Source organism: Stenella coeruleoalba (assembly GCF_951394435.1).
Source record: "Stenella coeruleoalba genome assembly, chromosome: 14".
In the NCBI taxonomy this organism is placed as follows: Eukaryota; Metazoa; Chordata; class Mammalia; order Artiodactyla; family Delphinidae; genus Stenella; species Stenella coeruleoalba.
Window position 1 is genome coordinate 21,020,749 of NC_137160.1, and position 24,708 is coordinate 21,045,456.

General features: G+C 39.8%; 1 protein-coding gene across 1 annotated transcript in view; it reads right to left on the bottom strand.

Annotated features, from left to right (window-relative positions):
• The window catches only part of DCC (DCC netrin 1 receptor), a 1,193,354-nt gene that overhangs the window by 351,340 nt on the left and 817,306 nt on the right, over positions 1 to 24,708 (bottom strand). Inside the window, 1 exon segment of the mRNA XM_079943413.1 lies at positions 8,615 to 8,769. Coding sequence (XP_079799539.1) covers positions 8,615 to 8,769 — 155 coding nt within the window.

Genomic DNA, 24,708 nt, shown 5'->3' on the forward strand with positions numbered 1-24,708 from the left:
GCTGAATTTTTAGTTTTCAATTTTATTTAAATTTTAAGTGTTACCTTGACAGATGTGGTTAGTGTGCCTGCCTTTTAGAGTTTATATTACATCAATACATTGAAATGTAAATAGGCACATGTAGTAATGGTGATTGTATGGGACCATGAAGTCTAGGACATAGCACAAAAGAATCATTTTGAATGACTGACTACCTGAATGAATAAGTACAGAATGACTCACCTTTTGCTTTCAATTTTTCTAACGTGATTAAACAACCCACACTCACAAGCCTACCTCTAATTCTTCCAGTAATATACATCATTGTAGAAGATATAATACCTCGCTAATTGACCATTAAATCCAAATGGGGGCTTCCCTGGTGGCGCAGTGGTTGGGAGTCCGCCTGCCGATGCAGGGGACACGGGTTCGTGCCCCGGTCCGGGAAGATCCCACATGCCGCGGAGCAGCTGGGCCCGTGAGCCATGGCCGCTGAGCCTGCGCGTCCAGAGCCTGTGCTCCACAGCGGGAGAGGCCACAACAGTGAGAGGCCCGTGTACCGCAAAAAAAAAAAAAAAAAAAAAATCCAAATGGATTCCTTAAGCTTTCGTTGCCGGGGATACCATACCATAAGCCTTTAATGTCTCTCATCTTATACTTGTAATACCTGAAAACATGTTTTGCAATGAGAGAATATTTAAATTATACCAGCATTTGTGTGTTACCTAAAAAGATGAAACATCAGTGCTTATATTTCTTTCTTTCTACTATTAGTCTATAGCCACGTACACGACCACAAAACTGGACCAGCTGATTGGCTCACGGTCAACTTCTCCTCCACAGTCATCCCAAATATTCACTCAAATTACCATGCATTGCAGTCAGTAATTGGAAACCAGTTTAAGTGATACAAGAAATTAGCTAGCCAGAACTGTAATTTACTTGGCTTGCTTAATTTATAGAATCATGATGAATAAACACTGCTGATACGTATCATCTCCACCACCAATTAAGTACAAATCAGATTCTACCAGCAAATGTTAACCAGCTAGCTATTCGCAAAATGGCAATGCTGTGACACATGTTATGGGATAATAGAGTGTTTTCTGCTCATAAAGCTTCAAATTTTAGTTAGGGTTGCAAAGATGTACAAGAGGCAAATTAGACAACAAACCAGTCTACAATAGCGTGCTAAGTAAGAGGGAGGGGATGATTAGGGGGAAAGCAATAATATACGTAAATGGCTGATTGCATAGTAATCAAGCCTTATTACCTTAGTGATTACTCTAGAGTGTCCCACTTTGGTTGTCAGTGCAGGGCAGTTGGAATTATGTTTCCATTTGATCCCATTAGGGGCAGGGAACTTCTCTCTATTGAGTGCCTACTAGATGCCAGGTAAGACTCAGGGGCTTCCCATATGTTATCACATTTCATCTTTACAACCTGGGAATGAAACTGAGAAGGACCCTGTGGGGCTCCTGGGCACGGAAGCCTTTTTGGACCCTGTTTCTTGTAGGCAAGACTCCTGCCTCGATGACCTTCCCTGAGTTCCAAAGGGCAGATGCAAACAGTTGGTGGTCAAGGGAGGCCCAGCCACGAAACCACCTGAGGCAAAATTAAATGGACCAGAGAAGCTCATCAAGATTAAGAGTCAGACCACCTGAGACCCTGCACACACCCTAATCCTGTCAGCAACCCCACCCTTGAACTATTGCTCTAAAACTCCTCATCAAATCCTCCTAGGTTGGGATACATAGTGTTTTGAGGCAGGAGTCTGCTGTGTCCCCCTTTGCCTGGAAAAATGATAAAGCTATCCTTTTCTGCCTCACCCAAAACTTCTGTCTCCGAGATTCGATTCAGCACCGGTGCACAGAGAGGCTGCGCTTTTGGCATCAGGAGGAGGAGGGGTAAATCATTCATATCTCCAATTTATAATCAAGGACAATGAGGTTTCAAGGATTAAGGAACTTGTCCTAGGATATGGATAGTAATGTTTGGAGACATAATGTTCAGAGACTTTCCAGTACCCCCCATAACAACCATAGAAGTAGAGCTTTATTAGAATTAAAAAAAAAAATCCAGGGACAGATGAAAAAGGCAAATATGTCTATTTCCTCTGTATAATATATTCTTTTTTTAAACAGTTAATTATCTTTTTTAAAATTTATTTATTTTATTTTGGCTGCCTTGGGTCTTCGTTGCTGCGTGTGGGCTTTCTCTAGTTGCACCAAGTAGGGGCTACTCTTTGTTGAGGCGTGCAGGCTTCTCATTGCGGTGGCTTCTCTTTGCTGTGCAGCACAGGCTCTAGGCACGCAGGCTTCAGGAGTTGTGGCAATGTGGGCTCAGGAGTTGTGGCTCGCGGGCTCTAGAGCACAGGCTCAGTAGTTGTGGCGCAAGGGCTTAGTTCCTCTGCGGCATGTGGGACCTTCCCAAACCAGGGCTCGAACCCATGTCCCCTGCATTGGCAAGCAGATTCTTAACCACTGTGCCACCAGGGAAGCCCCGTAAAGTATTTTTGGTTTTTGTTTTTATTTTTAGCCTGCACAGCGAAGCATGTGGGATCGTAGTTCCCTGACCAGGGATCGAACCCGTGCCCCCTGCAGTGGAAGCACAGAGTCTTAACCACTGGACCACCAGGGAAGTCCTATTTCCTCTGTATAATATATTCTAAAGTCGATTTGGGGGTTGCTTTCACTCATCTTTTCAGTGTAAAGAATATAATGGACTAAGAATATTACTTACAACACTTAACTATAAAAGGGTTTTGTGGATAATTGGGTTGTGGTCTAGCAAATAGGCTCCCCATTCTAACTCAAGCCTCCAGCCAGTATGTGGTCCATTTTAACATCCTTCATGATTAAACTGCCTTAATAGCATCTTAAAGGACCCCAAATAATAATTCAAAAATTCTCCACATGTGGTATGAAAAGATTAGACAAGTCTTAAGCACACAGGGACTTAAATCTGGCTGATAATACAGCAAAGAAATTATACACCATAAAGGCAGAGGGAAGAGCAAGGGTTTAGCCAAAGGAAGATATAATCAGGAGACACAGACCTTCCTATAAATCAAGCCTTTGTATTCTGGGTGATTATTTCATAAACTGGATCTTGGGCTGCTGATCTCTTTAAATGATTACTGCAGTACGTGTGCACTTTTCAGAAACAGTTGCTGGCTGATTTATATTTCAGACATGTTTTCCATCAGTGTTTATACCTTGAGAATATGGTTTTCATAACAGAGTTGCTATTTTCAAATAATATGGAAACCTTGAAATTCAATTTGTATAAAAGCTATGTCATTTTAGTGTACAATTACTACATCACATTTGGAAAAACAGTGATAAAACGAGCAAGCAAATGTTAACCAGACGAGACCCATTTTCAACAGATAAGATCATTTTGTCAGTGAGAGAACAATGAAAACGTCCCCCCACCTTTGCCTCTAAATTCTGCAATTCTAACCAAGTAATAAAATCAGCCTCTGAACTTCCTCTAAAAACACAGAAGGACGAGCTTATAAGAAGTCGAGAGAGAAGAAAGAGTAGGGAAAAGAAAGGGGAGGGAGGGGAGGGGGTGGGACGGGAGGTGGGGGGGAGTGGGGAGAGCAGGAAATGAAGCACAGGATCTCTAAGGTGTTCCATCTTACTCAGGAATTGGTGTATTATTGAGCAGGTTTGGAGAAGATGAAGTGTTCCTTATCCTAGAAATATTTTTAAATTGCTAAAATGGCATTTTGTGTTAACAACAGAAGATGAAATACACATGCCGTACCTATTAGTCCTGATAACATAATTTATTTATCCTAATGTCTGTAATAAAGACAGCGAGTAAGCTACACAATACTCTTAATCTAAATGAATTGAAGGAGTTTACTGTTTTGCACATGTAAAAGATATTCTAAAGTACTGTTTATCTAGGCTGAACTGTTCCTATCTACCTATCTACACAGCAAGAGATTAATTATCCAAGGACAATTATCCAATTCTTAATGAAACACAATCAGGTCACCCTGCAAGTAAACAATGGCCTGCAAAGGAAGTAATCCTTACTCCATACAGTGGTAAGAAGAGAGGTGATTTAATAAAACAAAGGTGTTATTAAAGGCCAAAATACAGTTAGCATTGTAAGACCACTATCACTGCCCTTAATGAAAAAAACTTCAAGATACTTTCAATGTTTCAAACCCAGAATGATTTTCTACTTTCATCTTCTGGAGAAAGATAACTTATATGAGACAACAATACCAACAAGTAACCTTTTATTCAGTTAGGTGTTTAGTTTTTATTTTATGCCTTATCATCATTTATGCTAATTTTTAAGCAAAGTAAATGCTTACAGAAACCAGCACCCAGTGAGTTATTCTACATAAATTCTCAGACTGCTTTCTGAATGAGGAACAATGGAAGGTATATACAAAGGACCAAAGCAGCTGTCTTTGTAATAAAGCACTTATTTGAGGAGGTAAGCACAATATGATTAAGGCATAAAAAATTACCTAGACAATATGTGAGACCGAGCAGGACCCTACGGGGCTCCTGGGCATGGAAGCATTTTCATGTCCCTCGTTTCTTGTAGGGAACACACTCCAGCCTCCATGACCTTCCCTGAGATCCAAAGGGCAGATTTGAACAGTTGCTAATCTGGGAAGGGAGGGGATGTAGAGACAAGGGAGGAACAGTCAAGGAACAATAGTGCAGCCTTGGGGCAGGGTCCCGCTGCTGCCTCAAGGGATACACATAACACTGCCTTTAAGTCCTTTATAGAATTAAAACCCAGCAAATGAAGATGTTAGCATTCTTTATGCCAGAGGAGACCATCTGAGGCCAGACTAAAGGGACTAGAAAGTTCATCAAGAAGATTACCTGAAACAAGATTAAAGAGCCTAAACCCTGTACACACCCTAATCTTATCAGCAACCCCACCCTTGAACCACTGCCATAAAATTCCTCAGCAAATCCTCCCTGGTTGGTACACTTAGTTTTCGAGGGCAGGAGCCTGCTGTGTTCCCCTTTGCCTGGCAAAGCAATAAAGCTATTCTTTTCTACTTTGCCCAAAACTCTGTCTCCGAGATTCGATCTGGCACCGGTACACAGAGGCTGAGCTCTTGGCATCATATGCCTCGGCCGTCACAAGTAATGGGCTCATAAACCAATCTGTGATTCAGACTTTTAATATTTCATTTAACAAATTCTTACAGGTTTCCTTACTTGTTTTGTTGCTGTTACATATTTAAAATATTTGCTTCCTCAGGAAGCTTCTGAGAGCCCTAAGTGCTGTTACTTCATTACACACATGTGCTTTCTTAACCTGTCAGACAGTGTAGAACAGTATTAGGAACACAGTGGGTGTTCATTAAACACACTTGTAAGTTGAATTATGCTATTGTTTGTACTTTATAAAGGTTAAGGCCATATGTGTAATACAAATAATCACACTTATTTTTTTGATTAATTATACTAAAAATGTATCATGAGTAATGTTTTTAATGAAATGAGGCGTTATTACTAGTCAGTATACAAATGAAAAAGACTTTCCTTCCCTTGGCTAGGAAATGTCCCTTTGTTTTTAAAAATGTGAAATAAAAAAATGCTGGGGGCTTCCCTGGTGGCGCAGTGGTTGAGAGTCCGCCTGCCGATGCAGGGGACATGGGTTCGTGCCCTGGCCCGGGAAGATCCCACGTGCCGCGGAGTGGCTGGGCCCGTGAGCCATGGCCGCTGAGCCTGCGCGTCCGGAGCCTGTGCTCCGCAACGGGAGAGGCCACAACAGTGAGAGGCCCGCGTACCGCAAAAAAAAAAAAAAAAAAAAATGCTGGATATTGATTTTCAAACTGGATACTTAAAAATAATGGTAGAAGAAAAATAATGTTGCTCAGTCCTAGAAGTGAAACTGACTATGTAGAATTTTCATCAGAAATGTAATGTAATCATAGCCAGTCAGCCTTGAAAAGTACACTAAAACAATTCCAGGGATAATAGTTGGATTAGGAAGTGAAGAATTCAGACGATTCATAGAAATTGGATCTTCTGAAAATGAACATTCTTTTAAAGTTTAAGTTCTGCCATGAGAAAATTGAACAAGATTGTTTTACAGAATTTTTATGGGTTTTTCAACTATCAGTCTGTATACAACATGGCATATACCATGTTCAAAAATATATATTTTGACTTAATTTGTTTTTATTCAAGTTTATTGATTAAAATACCAAATATTCTTAAAAGTTATTGATTCTGTATATATACGATCTGTGAAAAGTCATTGAAGAGGGGCTTCCCTGGTGGCGCAGTGGTTGAGAATCTGCCTGCCAATGCAGGGAACATGGGTTTGGGCCCTGGTCTGGGAAGATCCCACATGCCGCAGAGCAACTAGGCCCGTGAGCCACAACTACTGAGCCTGGGCGTCTGGAGCCTGTGCTCCGCAACAAGAGAGGCCACGATAGTGAGAGGCCTGCGCACCGTGATGAAGAGAGGCCCCCGCTTGCTGCCACCAGAGAAAGCCCTAGCACAGAAATGAAGATCTAACACAGCCCAAAATAAATAAATTAATTAATTAAAAAAAAAGTCAATGAAGAAATTGATGACTCAAATTACATGTGAACATAGTCACTGCAAAGTGGAAATCAGCATTATCTCATGATTTCAATCCAAACAGCAACAAAACATTCTTAAGAAGAGAAACCTGGAAGTCGGACCAGCTTTGTGGGCGTACGACTAACGAAGCTGCACAAGATCCCACGCTTAGGAGGGTCCCCCGTGGAGCACGGCTTAACGCTCTACTGTAGCTTCTGGGTCCTGCAAATTATTTAGCCTGTCCTGCCTGGGAGGCTGCATTTTTTTTTAACATCTTTATTGGACCATAATTGCTGTACAATGGTATGTTAGTTTCTGCTTTATAACAAAGTCAATCAGTTATACATATACATATATCCCCATATGTCTTCCCTCTTGTGCCTCCCTCCCTCCCACCCTCCCTATCCCACCCCTCTAGGTGGTCACAAAACACGGAGCTGATCTCCCTGTGCTATGAGGCTGCTTCCCACTAGCTAGCTATTTTACATTTGGTAGTGTATATATGTCCATATATACACTGCCACTCTCTCACTTTGTCCCAGCTTACCCTTTCCCCTCCCTGTGTCCTCAAGTCCATTCTCTAGTACATCTGCGTCTTTATTCCCGTCTTGCCCCTAGGTTCTTCAGAACCACTTTTTTTGTTTTGTTTTTTTAGATTTCATATATATGTGTTAGCATACGGTATTTGTTTTTCTCTTTGTGACTTACTTCACTCTGTATGAGAGATTCTAGGTCCATCCACCTCACTACAAATAACTCAATTTAATTTCTTTTTATGTGATCTGAAACCTGTACATTACTATGCCCTTAAAGATGCTATGTGAGGTTTTATTTCTATGAGGCAAATATCTCTAAGACTTGTCCAGCTTAGTCATAACCCCACCCCCAACAAATACTTTATTGCAATTTGTCCTCATCTGGTCTTTGTAGCGTTGGCTGAGTGGAAGAAGGAACGGAGATTCTGCCCAGTGTGCAGAGCATGATACCAGCTGCCAGACTACGTCTCTGTTGCTCTTCTTCAACATATTGATTTCAAATCCTTAAGAACTGACCTAGTCCAAAGATTATTTTCTCATATGTACCAATGAAAATCTTTCTGATTTCTACTTCACCTTCTTCCAAAAGCATGTGAGGTGATTTTGAAGTTAAATATAGTTTTAAATAAAATGGTTGGGAATACAGATAAAATAGCATCATTCAAAAAAACAAAAACAAAAACAGAACAGGAGTAGATGAAACTAGGTGTCTAAATCTCTAAATAATGTACTTTGTTACAAGTAGTCCTTCATGTCATTTAGCTGTTAGATCACAATTTTTTAAAACTCTGAACCAAATAAAGCTAGCAGACTACTCATCGGTAATAATCTTTCCAAATAAATTAGATGTTTAGTAGAAAAATCAAAATTTTGTACAATACAGAAATATTTTTCAAATGTACAGTTTGGGGGCTGTTCCTTTATAAAAGTACAAATCGCTAAATTATAACTTGGTCCAATAACATTCAGCTGCATTACTTTGTGATCATGGAGCTTAATATAGTGATTTATGTTAAAGGACAATGAGATTGCCCAATAGAGATTTTCTCTTTACGTTTCTTAAATCTAGATTCACTTTTGGAAGCTTCTTAAGGGCATTCAGTGCATGAGTAAGTTCTTGAATAATCCCTGTGTTGGGAAGTCCTATGCCATTTTTCTTCTCCTTTGATGTTACACTTTTTATAGACAAACTTAGAAAAATCTGAAAAAATCAATGCAGGAGGCTGAAACCCAATGTTGATGATGAAGTACTGGCGGGTAGAGTCAGTCACTTACTCGGGAGTGAACATGTAGACTGTGTGGATGGACCAGGCCTTGATAGTTGTTAATTTGTCATTATGGAGATATGGCCAAAGTGGGAAGGCCATTTTGTTAAAGTTATCTTACCTTTAAAAACCCTCGGGTTAAACATGTTGCTTCAGAAATATTCCTTCCATTCCGTCACCTCAATAAATTATTATGAAAGGATTCAAAGATATCGCCAACGAAAACAAATGCTTTCTAAATTTGCCCTTCCTGTCTCATACTCACACTCAGGCTGAGTGGCCACCTTGATGGGCTGAGAGCTCTCCCCTGGTCCCCACTCGTTGTAGGCCACGACTCGGAAGGTGTACATGGCTTCTGGCTTCAGGTTTCCCACAGTAAACTGAAGGGACCCAGGCTGGGATGTATTCACTGCTCGTTCCCTAGGAAATAAAAGTTGCAGGGAAAGATTATTCCCACATGAATACTTTTAGCCACAGCCTTTACTTAATGAGCAAGAGAGGGGCTTCCCTGGTGGCGCAGTGGTTAAGAATCCGCCTGCCAATGCAGGGGACACAGTTTCGATCCCTGGTCCAGGAAGATCCCACATGCCGCGGAACAACTAAGCCCTTGCGCCACAACTACTGAGCCTGAGCTCTAGAGCCCGTGAGCCACAACTACTGAAGGCCATGTGCCTAGAGTCTGTGCTCTGCAATGAGAGAAGCCACCGCAATGAGAAGCCATCGCACCACAATGAGAAGCCCGCGCACCGCAAGGAAGAGTAGTCCCCGTTCTCCGCAGCTAGAGAAAGCCCGCGCACAGCAACGAAGACTCAACGCAGCCAAAAATAAATTAATTAATTAATTAAAAATAATAATAATGAGCAACAGCAGTAAGGTAGACCAAAAGGTTGCTCACTCATTTCCTGTTGACTCTGCATGTAAGGCAAGACCTCGAAGGCTTACTATGGGATGTAAACTGACTGGAAGAGCCTACAAATAAATGTTGCAGGGTTTCTGGGGAGTTCAAGTTTATGCCATTCCCATGAACCTTGCATACGAAAGTCTTTTCCCTTGACACTTTACAATTTAGTCTCAAAACTCATAACAAAGAGCTAGTAAAATAAGAAGAAGCGTCTGGAACGTAGGCAGGAAGATGCGTTTTGTAAACATTCAGCTAATGACAGAAATCAGGGTTTTGATTACTCCACAAGCCAGTCTTTGTCAGTACTGTCAACAAATGCATTTATGCATTTTCCTTCATTGTAGGAAAGGAAAAGGCAGATGCCAAGTGTTGATGTGTACAGAGCTTGAGGTCCTGTGGTTACGTTAAGTGCAATTTAGTGAAAGAAGTAGATGCCCTTCCTCATGAGGAGAAAGTGGAACACGTGTCTACTTGCCTTTTCTTCAAGCCACATCTACATGTGTCCAATTTATTTTCCAATTAAAAACTTCCTCAGAGGGCTCCAAACAAATGAATTAACCTGCTGATCATGGTGAGATTTATAGTTCACATTAAGAGAAGACAAATCCTACGAATATGGATGCTGACATATAAGAACCGGAACTCCTGAAGTACGCTTTAAGGACCCACATGATTCTAGACATTTATATCCTCATTGGTCTCGCACAATCGAATGTGAAGAAAGAGTTCCTTCTAGCCACTTAACTGTTTCTTAAGGTTTCTACGTCTAGATGATATCTCTTACATCTCAGTGGAATTATATATTCATTTTAATTTTACCATTCAGTTTTATTTTGTTTGGGGAGATATTTAAAATAAAACCTATTTTGCTGCCAGGGTAAAGTAAGCTTCCAAAGAGAAAAGTGAAAACAAAGTTCTACGGGCATGAATAGTGATTGCCGGGCATATATACACTCTTAATTTGACTGATATGACAGAGACTGGCTGGATCCTCCTCAAACCTATTTCTCCTTCTTCATGTACTAGACTGTATGTCCTGGCTCCCCTGAAGCCAAGATGAGGCCATGTGACTGGGTCTAATCAATGAGCTTGAGTGTACACAACGCGTGCTGATTCCAGGCCTGGCCTTGAAAAACCACATATGTGGCAGGCAGACCTTGGAAGCCATACACAGATGATGGAGAAGTCAAATTTTTGCAAGAATTCTGGAGAAGACCTGGGAGAAGAACTGCCTGTCAATCGGGAACATCCTTTTCCTATAATACTTTACAGAGTCAAACAGATTAGAGCCATTATAAATTTGAGGGCTTGTTATAGCGGTTAGCATTCATTTATCCATTACCGCTCATAATTAAAATATGCACACTGAGTGGCTACCAGGGGCAAGGTGGAGGGAGGGATGGGATGCTAGTATTTAATGAATACAGAGTTCAGTTGGGGAAGATGAAAAAACTCTGGAGATAGAGGGCAGTGAAAGTTGTGCCGTAAGGTGAATGCAATTCACGCCACAGAACTCTACACTTAAAAATGGTTAAAACTGTAAATGCTACGTTTTGTATATTTTACCACGATAAACAAACAAAAAAACACCCTGTATGAATCTGGATATAGCCCAAGGTTTAGGTATCCCTCTACAAGTACTGTGTTAATTTGCTGCAAGGCTGAATTGTGACTTACAGTGAGGGAGGGATGTGGGTGGGATTCAATAGCGACCTATCTGTAAGTAGGAGTAAGAAACATCAGATAGGGCTCCCATGTATCACACATCACACGGATCTATTCTACCAAACTAAGATGATCCAGGCCAATAGATTGCTTTTTAAAAGAAAACCCTCATAATCAGATTGTACGCCTTGTGGATGTAGATAGTTTTGCATATTATTTTCTTTCAGCAGAATTTTTATATGCATTGCCTCTCTTTTTATATAAATAGGATGGTTTTATTATCATTATTTTATAGACGTAAAAGTGAGATTTAAAGAAACAACATTTTTTTAAAAGGACTCACAGTTAATGAATATTACCATTAAGAATGAAATTTGGGATTTCATCCTCTAGAGCCAGTATTGGTATCATTCAACAATAGGGGAAAACAAGGGGCCTATTTGGATCATGGGTACTTTGCGTAGAAGACATGAGCTCCTAAAGGGAAAGAAGAGACACTTGGGCATTCAGAAACCACTGGGAGAATGAGTGTAATTATCATCTGTTATGAGTCATTTCAGGATGTATTTTCTAAACCTTCAAGCAACATATTTGTCACTGAAGGTCAGATCTGCATACCAAACTCCTTGAGTATCTATAAGGAAGGACAGCTTTCACAACTGACTTTATTCTTATAACTACTGAATAATTTAGATGAAATAGCTGTGTTCTAGGACATGCTGGCATAACCCCTTGAAAAGGCATTCTTCAAAGGAAAAAGAGGCAAGAACATCTGGGCATGTCCAGGTAAGAATGTCTAAGATCATATAATAGAAACATTACTCACATGTAAAAGGGGATGCTGGATTTTATTACAAGGAAGGGAGTTTTAGGTTCTTATAATCTCCAGCAGCCTCCAAAAATATCCCAGATTACTAATGGTCATGAAAAAAAATTATATTCATTGATATGGACAACTGATACTTCCTCAGCGTTAAGAGTATGAACAAAGCATCTTTAGAAAACACTTCCATGGTAGTGATCTCAGCCCTTCCTCCAACCAGACGCTAGCACTGCCCTAGATTTACCACTAGTTTCTTCAATGTGGGCTCTTAACGGTTTTAAACAACAATTTAACCTAAACATTTCCATTTTATGTGCCAATTTTCAGAAATCTGCTTATCCTATCAAACTGAGGTCACATCAAAATGCTATGTAGACTGTGGAGTGGATTCAAGAGTTTTAAGCCTGGGGTGGTTGTCTTGGCTTCCTCAACTTATCTGAGCCTCAGGTTTCTCAGGTGCAAGCTCTGATGCTTTCTTGGGTCCCACTGGGGCAACATCAAACGTGATACCAATGCATTCTAAGACAATGGCATTTACTGCCATGTCACCCTTCACAGATGTCTTCAAAGATTCGCAGGTGGCTTTTGATCACCCCATTTGTTCTTTAATAGCTGAAAACAAACCAGCGCAAATCATTTCCCAACAAGTAAGTAGAATCTAAATTTGGAAGGGCAGTTTGTTACTCCTGTTTCTCTGGTTCCACAATAGGGCAATGCCAGCCACGTAAAGTAAACTCCCCATAATCTCTGTGTTTAGACAGTTAGTAATTAGCCCCCTGTAGCCCATGATCCTCTGTAAGTGGGCAGATACCACACTAGGTTCTGAAGGACAGTAGACGTCAGGACTTTGCCCAGTTACTGTGTTCGGGTGTCGCGACTGTCACCACACCAACCACTCCTGGGAAAGCAGCAGGGGCCCAGGCTGCTTCTCCATGAAGTTCTCTCCTATAACTCTGAAGACATAATTTACCCCTCAAATCCTCAGAGCTTAGCGTCATGGTCTGTGTTGGTCGATGTACTGTCAGACAGAGCTTCATTACTCCATTTCTTTTCTCCTTGACTCTGAGTTGGTTGGCAGTGTGGGGTTCAGGCAAGTTCAAGATAAAGTTGACTGAAGTAAAGGAAGTAAATCACCTGGGCTTTCTAGAATCCATTCACTGCAGATTCATTCACTGAACATCCACATAGAGAATAAATTATAAAGTCTGTCTCCTTCTGCTGGCTGAAAAAGATGTAGGCAGCTTGCTTTCTTCGACCTTTACATGGAGACCAAGAAGAGTGTGTTAGGAAGAAGCATCTCCTTCTTGTAAATTCTGGTTCTTGGTTGCTTTGGGTTACCTGGTTGAGGTTTCTTGGAAAATAACTCCTGTGTTCTACAAGCATACATTCTGACCCAGTAACAATACTTCTGCTGCTTTGCTGAGATGAGGCGTTTTGTTTAAAGTCTTTGTAGATGCTGATACATTTTGATTCAGGGAGTCAAACATGGTGGCATGGAATGCACCCTTAAGCAGTATGCATTGGAACCTGACTCTGGTTAGGCTATACTCTCCCGTGCCCGGATCTGGCCCCTGCTCTGGTTCCTACTTACAATGTATTACATTATAAGAGCTTTTCCTAGTTTTTTGTCATTGGTCCTCCCACTTCTGTCTTCCGTTGACAGAGATACTCTTCTAACATACATCGTCTGTCAACTCCGTGCCCAAAACATCATGCTGGCTGCCATTCTATCATTAATACAATCTCCATTCCTTGGGACAAGATTCAAAGACTTTCAAGATGTGGCCCAAACCTTTATGCACTCATCTGCAATGGGTCACTCAGCTCCACAACACCCTATCCATCCCTACCTTTGTCATTCTGACTTTCATCAATTTTGTTTTGCTTTATTTTGATTATCTTGGAGTTACTTTCTCCTGACTCAGTTCCTTCTCAGTTTGGCCCATTTGAAGCCCATTCATCCTTCAAATCCAATTCAAATGAAATCTCCTGGCTGGAGCTCTCCTACCATCATGTCCTCTGATTCAAGCAGCATAAAATATTATCTCCTTTGTGCTTTTGTTGCTCTTGCTTTACACATCTTCTGCAGCCCATATCACGTTGTGTTGACAGACAGGTCTGTCTCTTCGACTCAATTGTGAACTATTTTAGAAGAGAAGTCATATTCCATTCATATTTTATTGACACTCAGTCTATATATCCACTGCAGGTAAAGAATGCCTATGCTGCTGGTGCGCACATTTAAAAAGAAAATGAATGCATAAATAAATGTAAAAATTTTAATAGACTAATTGGATAACATCTTCACATAGTGTGATCTCAGAAATGCTTAGAGAGCTGGGTTCTGTTCTGTGTTCCATCTCAGCTTACTCAGGTGGCCTTCAGATGCCACTCCACATTCCTGGGTCTCATTTTCATGATGTGAAGAGTGAGATCTACTAAAAGAAGTTTTTTTTTGGTTTTTTTTTTAAATCTAATATTCTTCATTGGGAATAGAAAATTACGTGTGTGTGTGTGTGTGTGTGTGTGTGTATTAGCTGAATTCAGCCCTTCTGTATTTACATTTCAGAAGTAAACACAGTTTACAGATTACGATGGTTCTGTTTCTTAGTGGATCATCTGTAACCTGTCTCCAGCATACATATTAAGAAAACACATATCCTCCTAAGGGCTAAGTATAGCGGGGCATTAACATTCAGTCACAGCTGTGAGCTGAGCAACAAACCCTGTCTTGATGTACCAAATGCCTAATTAGTTGCTTCAAGAAGGAAGAGTTCTATTAATGTTCCTTTGTAAGGAAGGACCTACGGTATTTTTGATGGAAAGATTTTTTAACATCTTTTGATCCACTCCACTTTCATTTTTCTTTCCTCAGTGAGAGCAAGAAGGGTGCAGTGATGAGAGGATTTCAAAGCGGAAATATGCTGGTCACTGAAATAGGGCCCAAAGTGACAGCGGCAACAACCACCCAAATGCCACACCCTTTCTTACCCCAGAACCACAGACTTTGGAATCAGTGTTATCTTGAAGGGAAAGTAGGTTCAGAGGTGATCTACTCCAAGACAAAGCATGATGGGGGAACAGAGATCATCTTCTTGGTCAGAGGCATTTCCACTAAAGTCTGGTTAAAAATTGTTTTTACTTGAATTGTTTAAAACACACACACACACACACACACACACACACACACACACACACACACACACACACACGGTCTGAGGAACAGGCTTTAAAAATTTTTGCCTTAACATAATCTCTGTTGCCGCACCTAGGACACATCCAAAAGACTACTGCAACAACAAATAAAAAAGCTACCTTTTCACAGAAAAAGAAAAGTTTTGGATTCAAGTTATTTATTTTGTTTAGTTCCAGCCAATGCTCCCCTAATAAATATGAGTCAGTCCTGGGCCCTCTTCTCGTTTTGTTTTATGGGGATGGCCCATCTTCTCCTTCCCTAGCTGCTGTTATCATCTACATGCTGACAAATTCCTGATATGTTATCTCCAACCCAAACTTCTCCTCTGGGCTCCAGGTTCCTATTTTCAAGGCTCTGCCTGACATTCCAACTTGAAAGTTGTAAAGGTATGTCAAACACAGCGTGTCCGAAACTGAATTTCCGACCTTCATTCTCAAACCTGGATCTTTTCCAGCATCCTAATTTCAGCAAATTGCCCCACCATCTGTCCATCTAAATAAGCTGAAACCTCTAAACAATGCTTGAAAACCCCCTCTGTCTCACCATTAATGACCAGTCTTGTACCTTGTTCTGTCCATTTTGCTTCCTAAATATTTCTAGATGTGTCACTGCTCCAGCTCCACTGATACACTTAGTCTTGCCCACCTACTAAACACGACTAAACTGTTTCCAAGAAGACTATTCCCTTCTCGATCGTTTCCCACACAGTTCTGGACACACTGTCAACTCACAAGTGAATAATGGGTTGCTCATTTACATGTGGAAACTGTCGATGACAGGTTTTATATTGCAATACGCATCAGGGCCATGGGAAAAATTAAACCACTCATTTTGAGGTAAAGAGGACAGGGTTTTACATTTTGCAGAGAAGCAGAGTGAGAGGAGGGCTGACTCTGCCCTGCTTTAAGACAGAGCCAGAAAGTGGTTGGATTCTGAGTCTCGTTCTCTTTCCATCACAACACACTCCCTTCATAACAAGCTTCATCTGCTGCCCGGTCCTCAACCGAGGAGCAGGGAAAGAATATGTAAACACCGTGTTGAAAATGTAACGCACGATGAATTCTAAAATGAATCCTCCATGGCAATCATGAAAAGCTGGTCTCTAATCCCAAGCAGTGAGCAGGGGTTTCCTGTGGTGGCATAAAACCAGGTAAAGCATACAGTGCTGCACGTTGGAAGGCTCTGTCCAGTCTTTGTTCTGCCACAAAATAGGCGTGTGACCTTGAGCGAGTCAGGGGCTATCCTGCAGCCTTCCCTGCTTCATTTGCAAAAAGAAGATACCAGTCCCTTATCTGCCTAACTCACAGGGTTATTGTGAGGATTATACTGAATGATGCCTATGAAAGTGTTTTAATTCTCTCATCTGAACTCCCGCAGTACTTTATATGTACGTCTTTTAGGAAATATCTTTTACTTTGTGTGGTATAGTAAAGAGATCGCTGGACTAGAAACCTGCATTTAAATCCTGCTTCTAATATTTCCTAGTTGTGTAGCTTCTTAGGCAATGCTTTGTAGACATTCTCAATTGAGTCACACAAGCTCATTTGTAAAATAGAGATTATCGTCCCTGCCTTATCTGAGGATCAAATGGGCTAATGTTTGTGAAACTGATAAAGTTCTTTCTAAATATGAATTGGGAAATACCTGTATTTCACTGATTGTTCACTTCCAACCCACACCATAGTTAGCACCTGGTACTAAATAACAAAAAGTTGAGTGCTTTCAGTGTACCAGGCAATGAGCAAGTGTTTTAGGCACATTTTCTTAACTTTGTTTAATATTCATCACAACATTACATGTCAGGTACTATCAGTATTCCACGAGTGGAAATGAAGGCACCAATAATTGCCCCAAGGCCACACAGCTAGTAAAATTCTGAGCCAGGACTGCAACCCAGGCCGTTCAATTTCACAGCCCCAAAGCCTTAACCTTGTGAATACACGGAGTCACACTCCATACGTAATTTTAGATTATTGAATGGAAGGTATAACGTTCTATGCACACATAAAAAGTTTGCTACTGTGTCTTATATACAGTAGATAAATGATGCAAATTAACTTTGCCACTGAATCAGAAAATTATCAGAAAGAAGCCTACAGAAGAAATCCATGTCATAAGGCTGAAGCTATCAAGAAAGCTTGGTTCTCTTCTAGATTAATCCACTAACTGCTGGAAACAAGCAAGTACAGGGATTGAGAACACCTGTTTTGGAGTCAGGCCTGCATTCAATCCTGGTTCTACCTCTTGCTAGCTATATAACAGAGGTGTAAACCTCTTTAAGCCTCATCTGGATAATGTTTTTCTGTAAGGATGAAATAAGATAATTTATATAAGATGCTTAGCCTGTTATCTGGCACAGCGAGTACTTAATAAACGCTCCGCTCTCATTCTGGAAGCTTACTCTGTGGCCTTAGGGATGCAAATGACCCCCTCCCTTGGCATCAATCTCTAGATGTGTAAGTAGCAGGAAGTTGGGCTAGGATTCCGAAGATCACTTTCCATTCTAACGATTTTTAGGTACTGGTAGGAGACAGCTGGATATCTGCGAAGCAATCGCATCTCTGTGAATTCTGGCCTTCAGGTTCTAGAATTTATGCTGTCCTCTGACTTATGAAATGAAAGCTCCTGAGGGGTTGATTAAAAAATGTTAACTGAGGCACTTGCCTTATTGACACCATTAACCAGTCAGACAGATTAATGATAATCTGAGCTAGAGTAATTGCCTGACAAAGCCATTGCAAATCTGAGGCAAATGTTAAATCCACTACCTTCTAGAAAGCTATTGTGTTAAGGGGCTAAATAAACCTATATGAGCAAACAAGCATCACAGCTAATCGCTCAGAGACATATGGCATATATTCGTTCTAGCTGAGAGCCAGAAAACAGAAAATGAACAAAGATATTGGAATCAAATTTCAAAATCAACTTTTTGTTTCTCAACTTACAAGTTTTTACTGAATCGCAGTCAGCTTTTCATCTTCCTCAGTAACACAATTTGCTTTACTGGTTGAGGAAAAATCTATTAAGAATATCACATTTGTCTCTCTGCCACTTTTATCATATCAGTTCCAATCAGTAAACGTCTATAGAAGTCAGGAGACTAGACACTTGGATACGGAATTATAAATAAGATCTAGTCTCAATCATTGGGAGAGAAACACACATGTACTCAAACTAACACAAAACCAGATACAAGGTGCCACATGCTACAATAGGGATGTAATCAAAGTGAAAGGAGAGGATAAAGGAGAAATTGATGACTTCTGACCTGGAGGACCATGTAGAGTTTCACATGGTGATTGACATTTCAGTTGGAGCTTCAATTCAACAACTATTCTGTGAGTGTTTACTCTGGGTTATGTATTGCTCTAGGTGCTGAGAATAGCTCAATGAATAGAAGTGATAAAAATATCCTTGCCCACATAATGCTTATATTCTGGCGGCGAGAAAGGAGATTCAGGAAACAATAACTAAAACGTAATAACGCAGTGGTGAAAAATAAGAATAAAAAAGGACGCTGGGATTGCTAGCAGTCAGGTAAAACCTCCAAGAGAAAGTACCATTTCTGCAAAGACTTAATGAAAGTTAGAGAATGATCCATGTGGATGTCTGAGGGAAGGAACATTCTAGGCAGACTGAAGAACGAGTACAAAGGTCTTGAGGGAAAAGGATTCTTGGTATATATAGGAAATACAGAGAAGCCAGTGAGACTGGAGAGGAGTGAGCAAATAAGAAAACAGTAAACACAGTAAGTGATGAAGTTGGGAAGGTGAAAAGGGGTCAGATCAGGAAGGATTTCTGATTATTCTCTGAATGAGACAGGAAGTCATTGGAGGGTTTTGAAGATGAGAATTGACACAATCTAACTTGTGTTAACTCCAGGTTAACTCCAGCTGGTATGGTAAGAATAGACTTGAGAGGTTATAGCAATAGTTCACATGAGACCTGATCGTAGTAAAAAAGAGGTAAGAAGTGGTAGGATTCCATCTATGTTTTATTTTCATTTATTTATTCGACTTCTTTTTTATTATGGAAAATTTTGAGGAATACAAAATTAGACAGAATGATAGGATGAACCACTTTATTCCCATCACTCAGCTCAAATAAATCACAAAAGCCAGTCTTTTAGTATTATTTTGTAGCAAATATCAGGTATCCTATTGTATCAAGGATTCAGGAGATATTTTGACAGTACTGCCAAGATCTGATGGTGGATTTGATATAGAGTGTGAGAAAAAAAGAGGACCTAACGATGACTCCAAGGACTTTGGCCTGAGTAATGAGAAATCTGCAGATGACACTGAGATGCAGGAACCTCTGGAATGATAAAGTTTTGGAAAGGGTTTGAGGCTGAAGGAAAATGGGTATTTAGTTTTGTTTTTAAGTTTTAGATGCTCATGATAAATCAAAGTTGAGAAACCAAGCAGGAATTTGGATATATGATTCAGAATTGCAGGTAAAACGTCAGGGCCAGATACACAAATCTGGAAGACGTCAACATAGTGACAGAATATAAAGTCACAAACTGGATGAAGCAATATTTCCAAAGCCTGAGTCCTAGGGCAATTCAGTACAGGTCAGGGAGATTAGGAGTAAAAGAGCCTAAAACTGAGTGGCCAGAGGGACTGGAATAGAACCAGGAGAATGTATGTAATAGAATCCAAGGGAAGAGTATGTTTCATGAAAGGGAAAGTGATCGAATGTGACAAAATTTGCTAACTATCCAAGTAATGAGAGGACCAGGAATTGGCTACTGGGTTTAGCAACATGGATGTCACCTGGTAAACCTCGATAAGAACAGTTTCAGTGAAATACTAGGGACAGAATCATGACTGGAATATGAGGTAGGTACTGGAGTGAAGTTAGACAGCTCAAGGTATGTTGCTATAAAAGGGAATAGAATGAAGTGATAGGAAGAGAGAAATGGGATTGAGAGGGATGATTTGTTGAGATGGAAAATACAAATACATGCTTGTATGCTGATGGGCATGATACCCCAAGGTGGGAAACGTTGATGAGGAGGAGAAACACTGGGCTGAAGCTTTGTTCTTTCGTTTTCAAGAAAGGGTGGGAGGGCTTCCCTGGTGGCGCAGTGGTTGGGAGTCCGCCTGCCGATGCAGGGGACGCGGGTTCGTGCCCCGGTCTGGGAAGATCCCACATGGCGCGGAGCGGCTGGGCCCGTGAGCCATGGCCGCTGAACTTGCGCGTCCGGAGCCTGTGCTCCGCAACGGGAGAGGCCACAACAGTGAGAGGTCCGCGTACCGCAAAAAAAAAAGGATGGGATCTAGTGCATAAGTGAATGTTTGGCCCTGTTAAGAGCATGGGCAGTTCTTTTATAGCACTTTGAGGAAAGACAGATTAGATGCTTAAAGACCCACTTAGGTAAATCAGACATGGAAGCTGGTACAACTTTTATTGTGATTGCTACTATTTTCCAGGAGATTAGAAGCAAGGTCAATTAAGAGTAAGGGAAAGAGGGAAGGTGTTGGAGATTTGAGAAGAGAGGAAAAGGTAGGAAATATCATTAGGATCGTGTGTGAGAGAGGCTGACTGCTACGTGCGATGCAACCCCCAACACCATGAAGAGGCAACTTCAGATAAGTAGTTATGAATTTCAAGACTAGTCAGCAAAGCTACATATTTTCTTCCACGTATATTCAGCTACAAGAGTGCAAGAAAAGGTAGGTAGAAAATTACAGTTACTTGAGTTGATTTTGGCCAAGAAGTTAATATTAAATGAGACAGTAACAAGCAAAACATTGCTGTATGTCAGTCTTTATAATAATTGGCCATGGGGTTTTAGCTGTTTAACAAATGAAGGAAAACATGAAGGATGAGGGACAATGGAAATGCCATAGAATCAATGAATTGTAGGTCCCCATGGAATCAGAGTCTTAAACGGAAGGTAGGAAAATGAGAGACTGAGATGAAAGTATGAGGTTTGAAATCGAGATCATGGAGAGGCTGCAGAGATTGGTGTTGACAAGGACCATGGTATGACCACAGGAATAACTGTCCAAGAGGGTATGGGGGAAGGATGCATGGGCTTGAAAGGTAAGGAAGATATCAAGAGATGAGTAAAGGATAAAATGGTTTTATTAGCAGGAAACAGTGAGCAGCTTTGAAAATAAATGGTTCATATAAAAAAAATGGAAACCCATTGTTGTTAATTATTACTATTACCACCATTACCTTTGGGCCTTATTTTCAGCCTCTCTTCCATACTGTCTTTGAACTCACACTATTCTGAGACCCTCTGCCTTTGTGCAGTGACTGCCTTGGATGCTTTACTTGAATTCTTTCAATTAGTCCTCACAGCAATTCCGACAGGTAGCATTCATCTTCCCTTTGTCCACTACAGCAGAGAGATGTTCTTCCTGGTTTTTACATAATTAAATACACAAAACTCACATGTCTGATAAAATAGTAGTACCATTTCCAAACCCAGCCATTTGGACTTAAGTGATATATATATATTTTTTTTTTTTTTTCTTTTTTTCTTTTTTTGGTAGGCGGGCCTCTCACTGTTGTGGCCTCTCCCGTTGCGGAGCACAGGCTCCGGACGCGCAGGCTCAGCGGCCATGGCTCACGGGCCCAGCAGCTCCGTGGCATGTGGGATCTTCCTGGACCGGGGCACGAACCCGTGTCCCCTGCATCGGCAGGCAGACTCTCAACCACTGCGCCACCAGGGAAGCCCAAGTGGTATATTGTTAATCTTCATAGGTTATAGGAATCACACTCTACCTATATATAGATTGGAGATAGACTTCCATTCAAGGGAGTTTGGTAGTTATTGTGTGCATGTCTTTACATAGAAATTTTATCATATTTATTTATTTTTTTTTTTTTTTTTTTTTTTTTAATTTTAATCATTTTTGTAAATTTAATTTAGTAGACATATAAGAATTAAATAAGATAGGATAATGTTTGTTTGATAACCAGTTAAAGCACAAAAATTAAATATATTTAAATTATAGATACAATTTTAAATGCTTAATATATTATTTAATTAAGTTGTATAAACTCTATTAAAAGTGATACTATTAAAAGTGATTACTGAGCTCTTCTGGATTTGTAAATGCAATAAGATTTATAAGTTGAAATCTTAAGAAAGAACAAACCTTTTTAGATTGTAATTCAAAATTTAAAGGAAAACAGAAAAGGCCGTGAACAATCTTTTCAGGGCATGAAAGTCACCTCTAAGAATACTGTAAAACTCCCCTGAACATTTTTCTTTTTTTCTATTGTCATGCAGCTGCCCTTGGCACCAATATCTTCTTTTTCTTCTCCTAGTATGAAAATACTATGCCTTTTAAAATTAAATGCAAAGGTGATACTAAGTAATAATTTGTAAAATGTTTTGTAAATTGAAAATGAAATTTTGCTTTTTTCTAAAATCTCTTGTGTGGTCATTTACTGGTCTTATGGACGTTTGCCTATACACATGCAGAAGCCGCCTTCTCATGCCATAAAGGTAACAGCAGTAGCGGTGATCCACGAAAATAGCACTAAAAGTGCACAGCATCCACTCTTCTGCATGAGAGGGGCAGAAGAACAATAAACATGTGGATGACTGATTCTTTTTAATCCTTGGATCCTTGAGGTTGTTTTGTCCTTAAGATAATGGTGTTTAATCTCTTTTTTTTTTTTTTTTATGCCTCTTTATTTAAATTTTATTGACATATAGTTGATTTACAATGTTGTGTTATTCTCCGGCACAGCGAAGTGACTCAGTTACATACACACACATACACACACACACACACACACACACATATATTCTTTTTCATCATCTTTTGCATTGTGGTTTGTCACAGGATATTGAATATAGTTCCCTGTGCTATATAGTAGGACCTTGTTGTTTATCCATTCTATACATAATAGTTTGCCTGTGCTAATCCCAAACTCCCAATCTTTCTCTCCCCTACCCCTCTTTTATGCCTCTTTTAATCTATACCTTCCTCAACCATTTCTTTCTTCTTCTTACAATATATGTGTGAAGAACCCGGAGCATTTGACCTGTCCAGAGGCAACAGTCCCGATTTTGCTGACTCATACTCATAGTACAGTCCCGATTTTGCTGACTCATACTCATAGTACAGTCCCGATTTTGCTGACTCATACTCATAGTACAGTTCAACATGCTCCTCTGTCCTTTGTATTTCCTGGAGATTGGCAGCTGGATCCTGATAATAAGACTCAGGTTCAATCTCTTTGACAATACTATGGTTTCCATCAAGAGGTTCATTATATTTGATTTTTGCTCTTTTGTAATGTTTATAGCAGTTGATGTTCAAAGTTTAGGTATATTAATTCACTGAGGTTACAAAAAATGTAATACTTAATTCTATCACTTCTTTTTCATTTATTAGTTGGCATAATTTTTTTTTTTTTTTTTTTGATAGGTATACCTGGATTTAATTCTCACTTCTACCGCTTGGTAGCTGGATAGCCTTAGGCAAGTTTCATACCTCCCTGAAATTCACTTAATTCAGTCTGTAAAATGGCATAATAACTTATTATAGCATCCTTTTATGAATTTTAAATCAGTTCCTGAAATAAAAGTACACAATATATAGACAAGTATGGATTCCTCAATAGGTGTTTGACCTTTCATTTCTCCAGTATCCCACCCGCATCAAATAAAGAAAAATACTTTTTAAGATTTACGAATATTTCATTGTTGTAAAGTTAAAGCCATAAAAATAATCAAATGGCCTACTATCATACCGTTAGAAGAAAAAAAAAAAAAGGTGTTCATGAGAGTTCCATATTAGAATACAAGTTTTCCTTAGGCACCTGTTTATGTATGCTATTCTGCTCTTTACAATAAATAATTAAATTTAAAAGACTTAATTCCTCACTTTTAAGACCTTATTAGTTTACAAATTACATATTGACCTATGCTAAATTTTATACCGACCCATGCTAATGAATTCAGTACAGAAAACAAAAAACACTGCACTCAAGCAAACTACATATATATATATATATATATATATATACATATATATATATATAACTTATATGAGAATTGCTACTCCAGCTTTCTTTTGGTTTCCATTTGCATGAAATACCTTTTTCCATCCCCTTACTTTCAGTCTGTATGTGTCTCTAGGTCTGAAGTGGGTCTCTTGTAGACAGCATGTATATGGGTCTTGTTTTTGTATCCATTCACCCAATCTGTGTCTTTTGGTGGGAGCATTTAGTCCATTTACATTGAAGGTAATTATTGATATGTGTGTTCCCATTCCCATTTTCTTAATTGTTTTGGGTTTGTTATTGTAGATCTTTTCCTTCTTTTGTGTTTCTTGCCTAGAGAAGTTCCTTTAGCAGTTGTTGTAGAGCTGGTTTGGTGGTGCTGAACTCTCTCAGCTTTTGCTTGTCTGTAAAGGTTTTAATTTCTCCATCAAATCTGAATGAGATCCTTGCTGGGTAGAGTAATCTTGGTTGCAGGTTTTTCTCCTTCAACACTTTCAATATGTCCTGCCACTTCCTTCTGGCTTGCAGAGTTTCTGCTGAAAGATCAGCTGTTAACCTTATGGGGATTCCCTTGTGTGTTATTTGTTGTTTTTCCCTTGCTGCTTTTAATATGCTTTCTTTGTATTTAATTTTTGACAGTTTGATTAATATGTGTCTTGGCGTATTTCTCCTTGTATTTATCCTGTATGGGACTCTCTGTGCTTCCTGGACTTGATTAACTATTTCCTTTCCCATATTAGGGAAGTTTTCAACTATAATCTCTTCAAATATTTTCTCAGTCCCTTTCTTTTT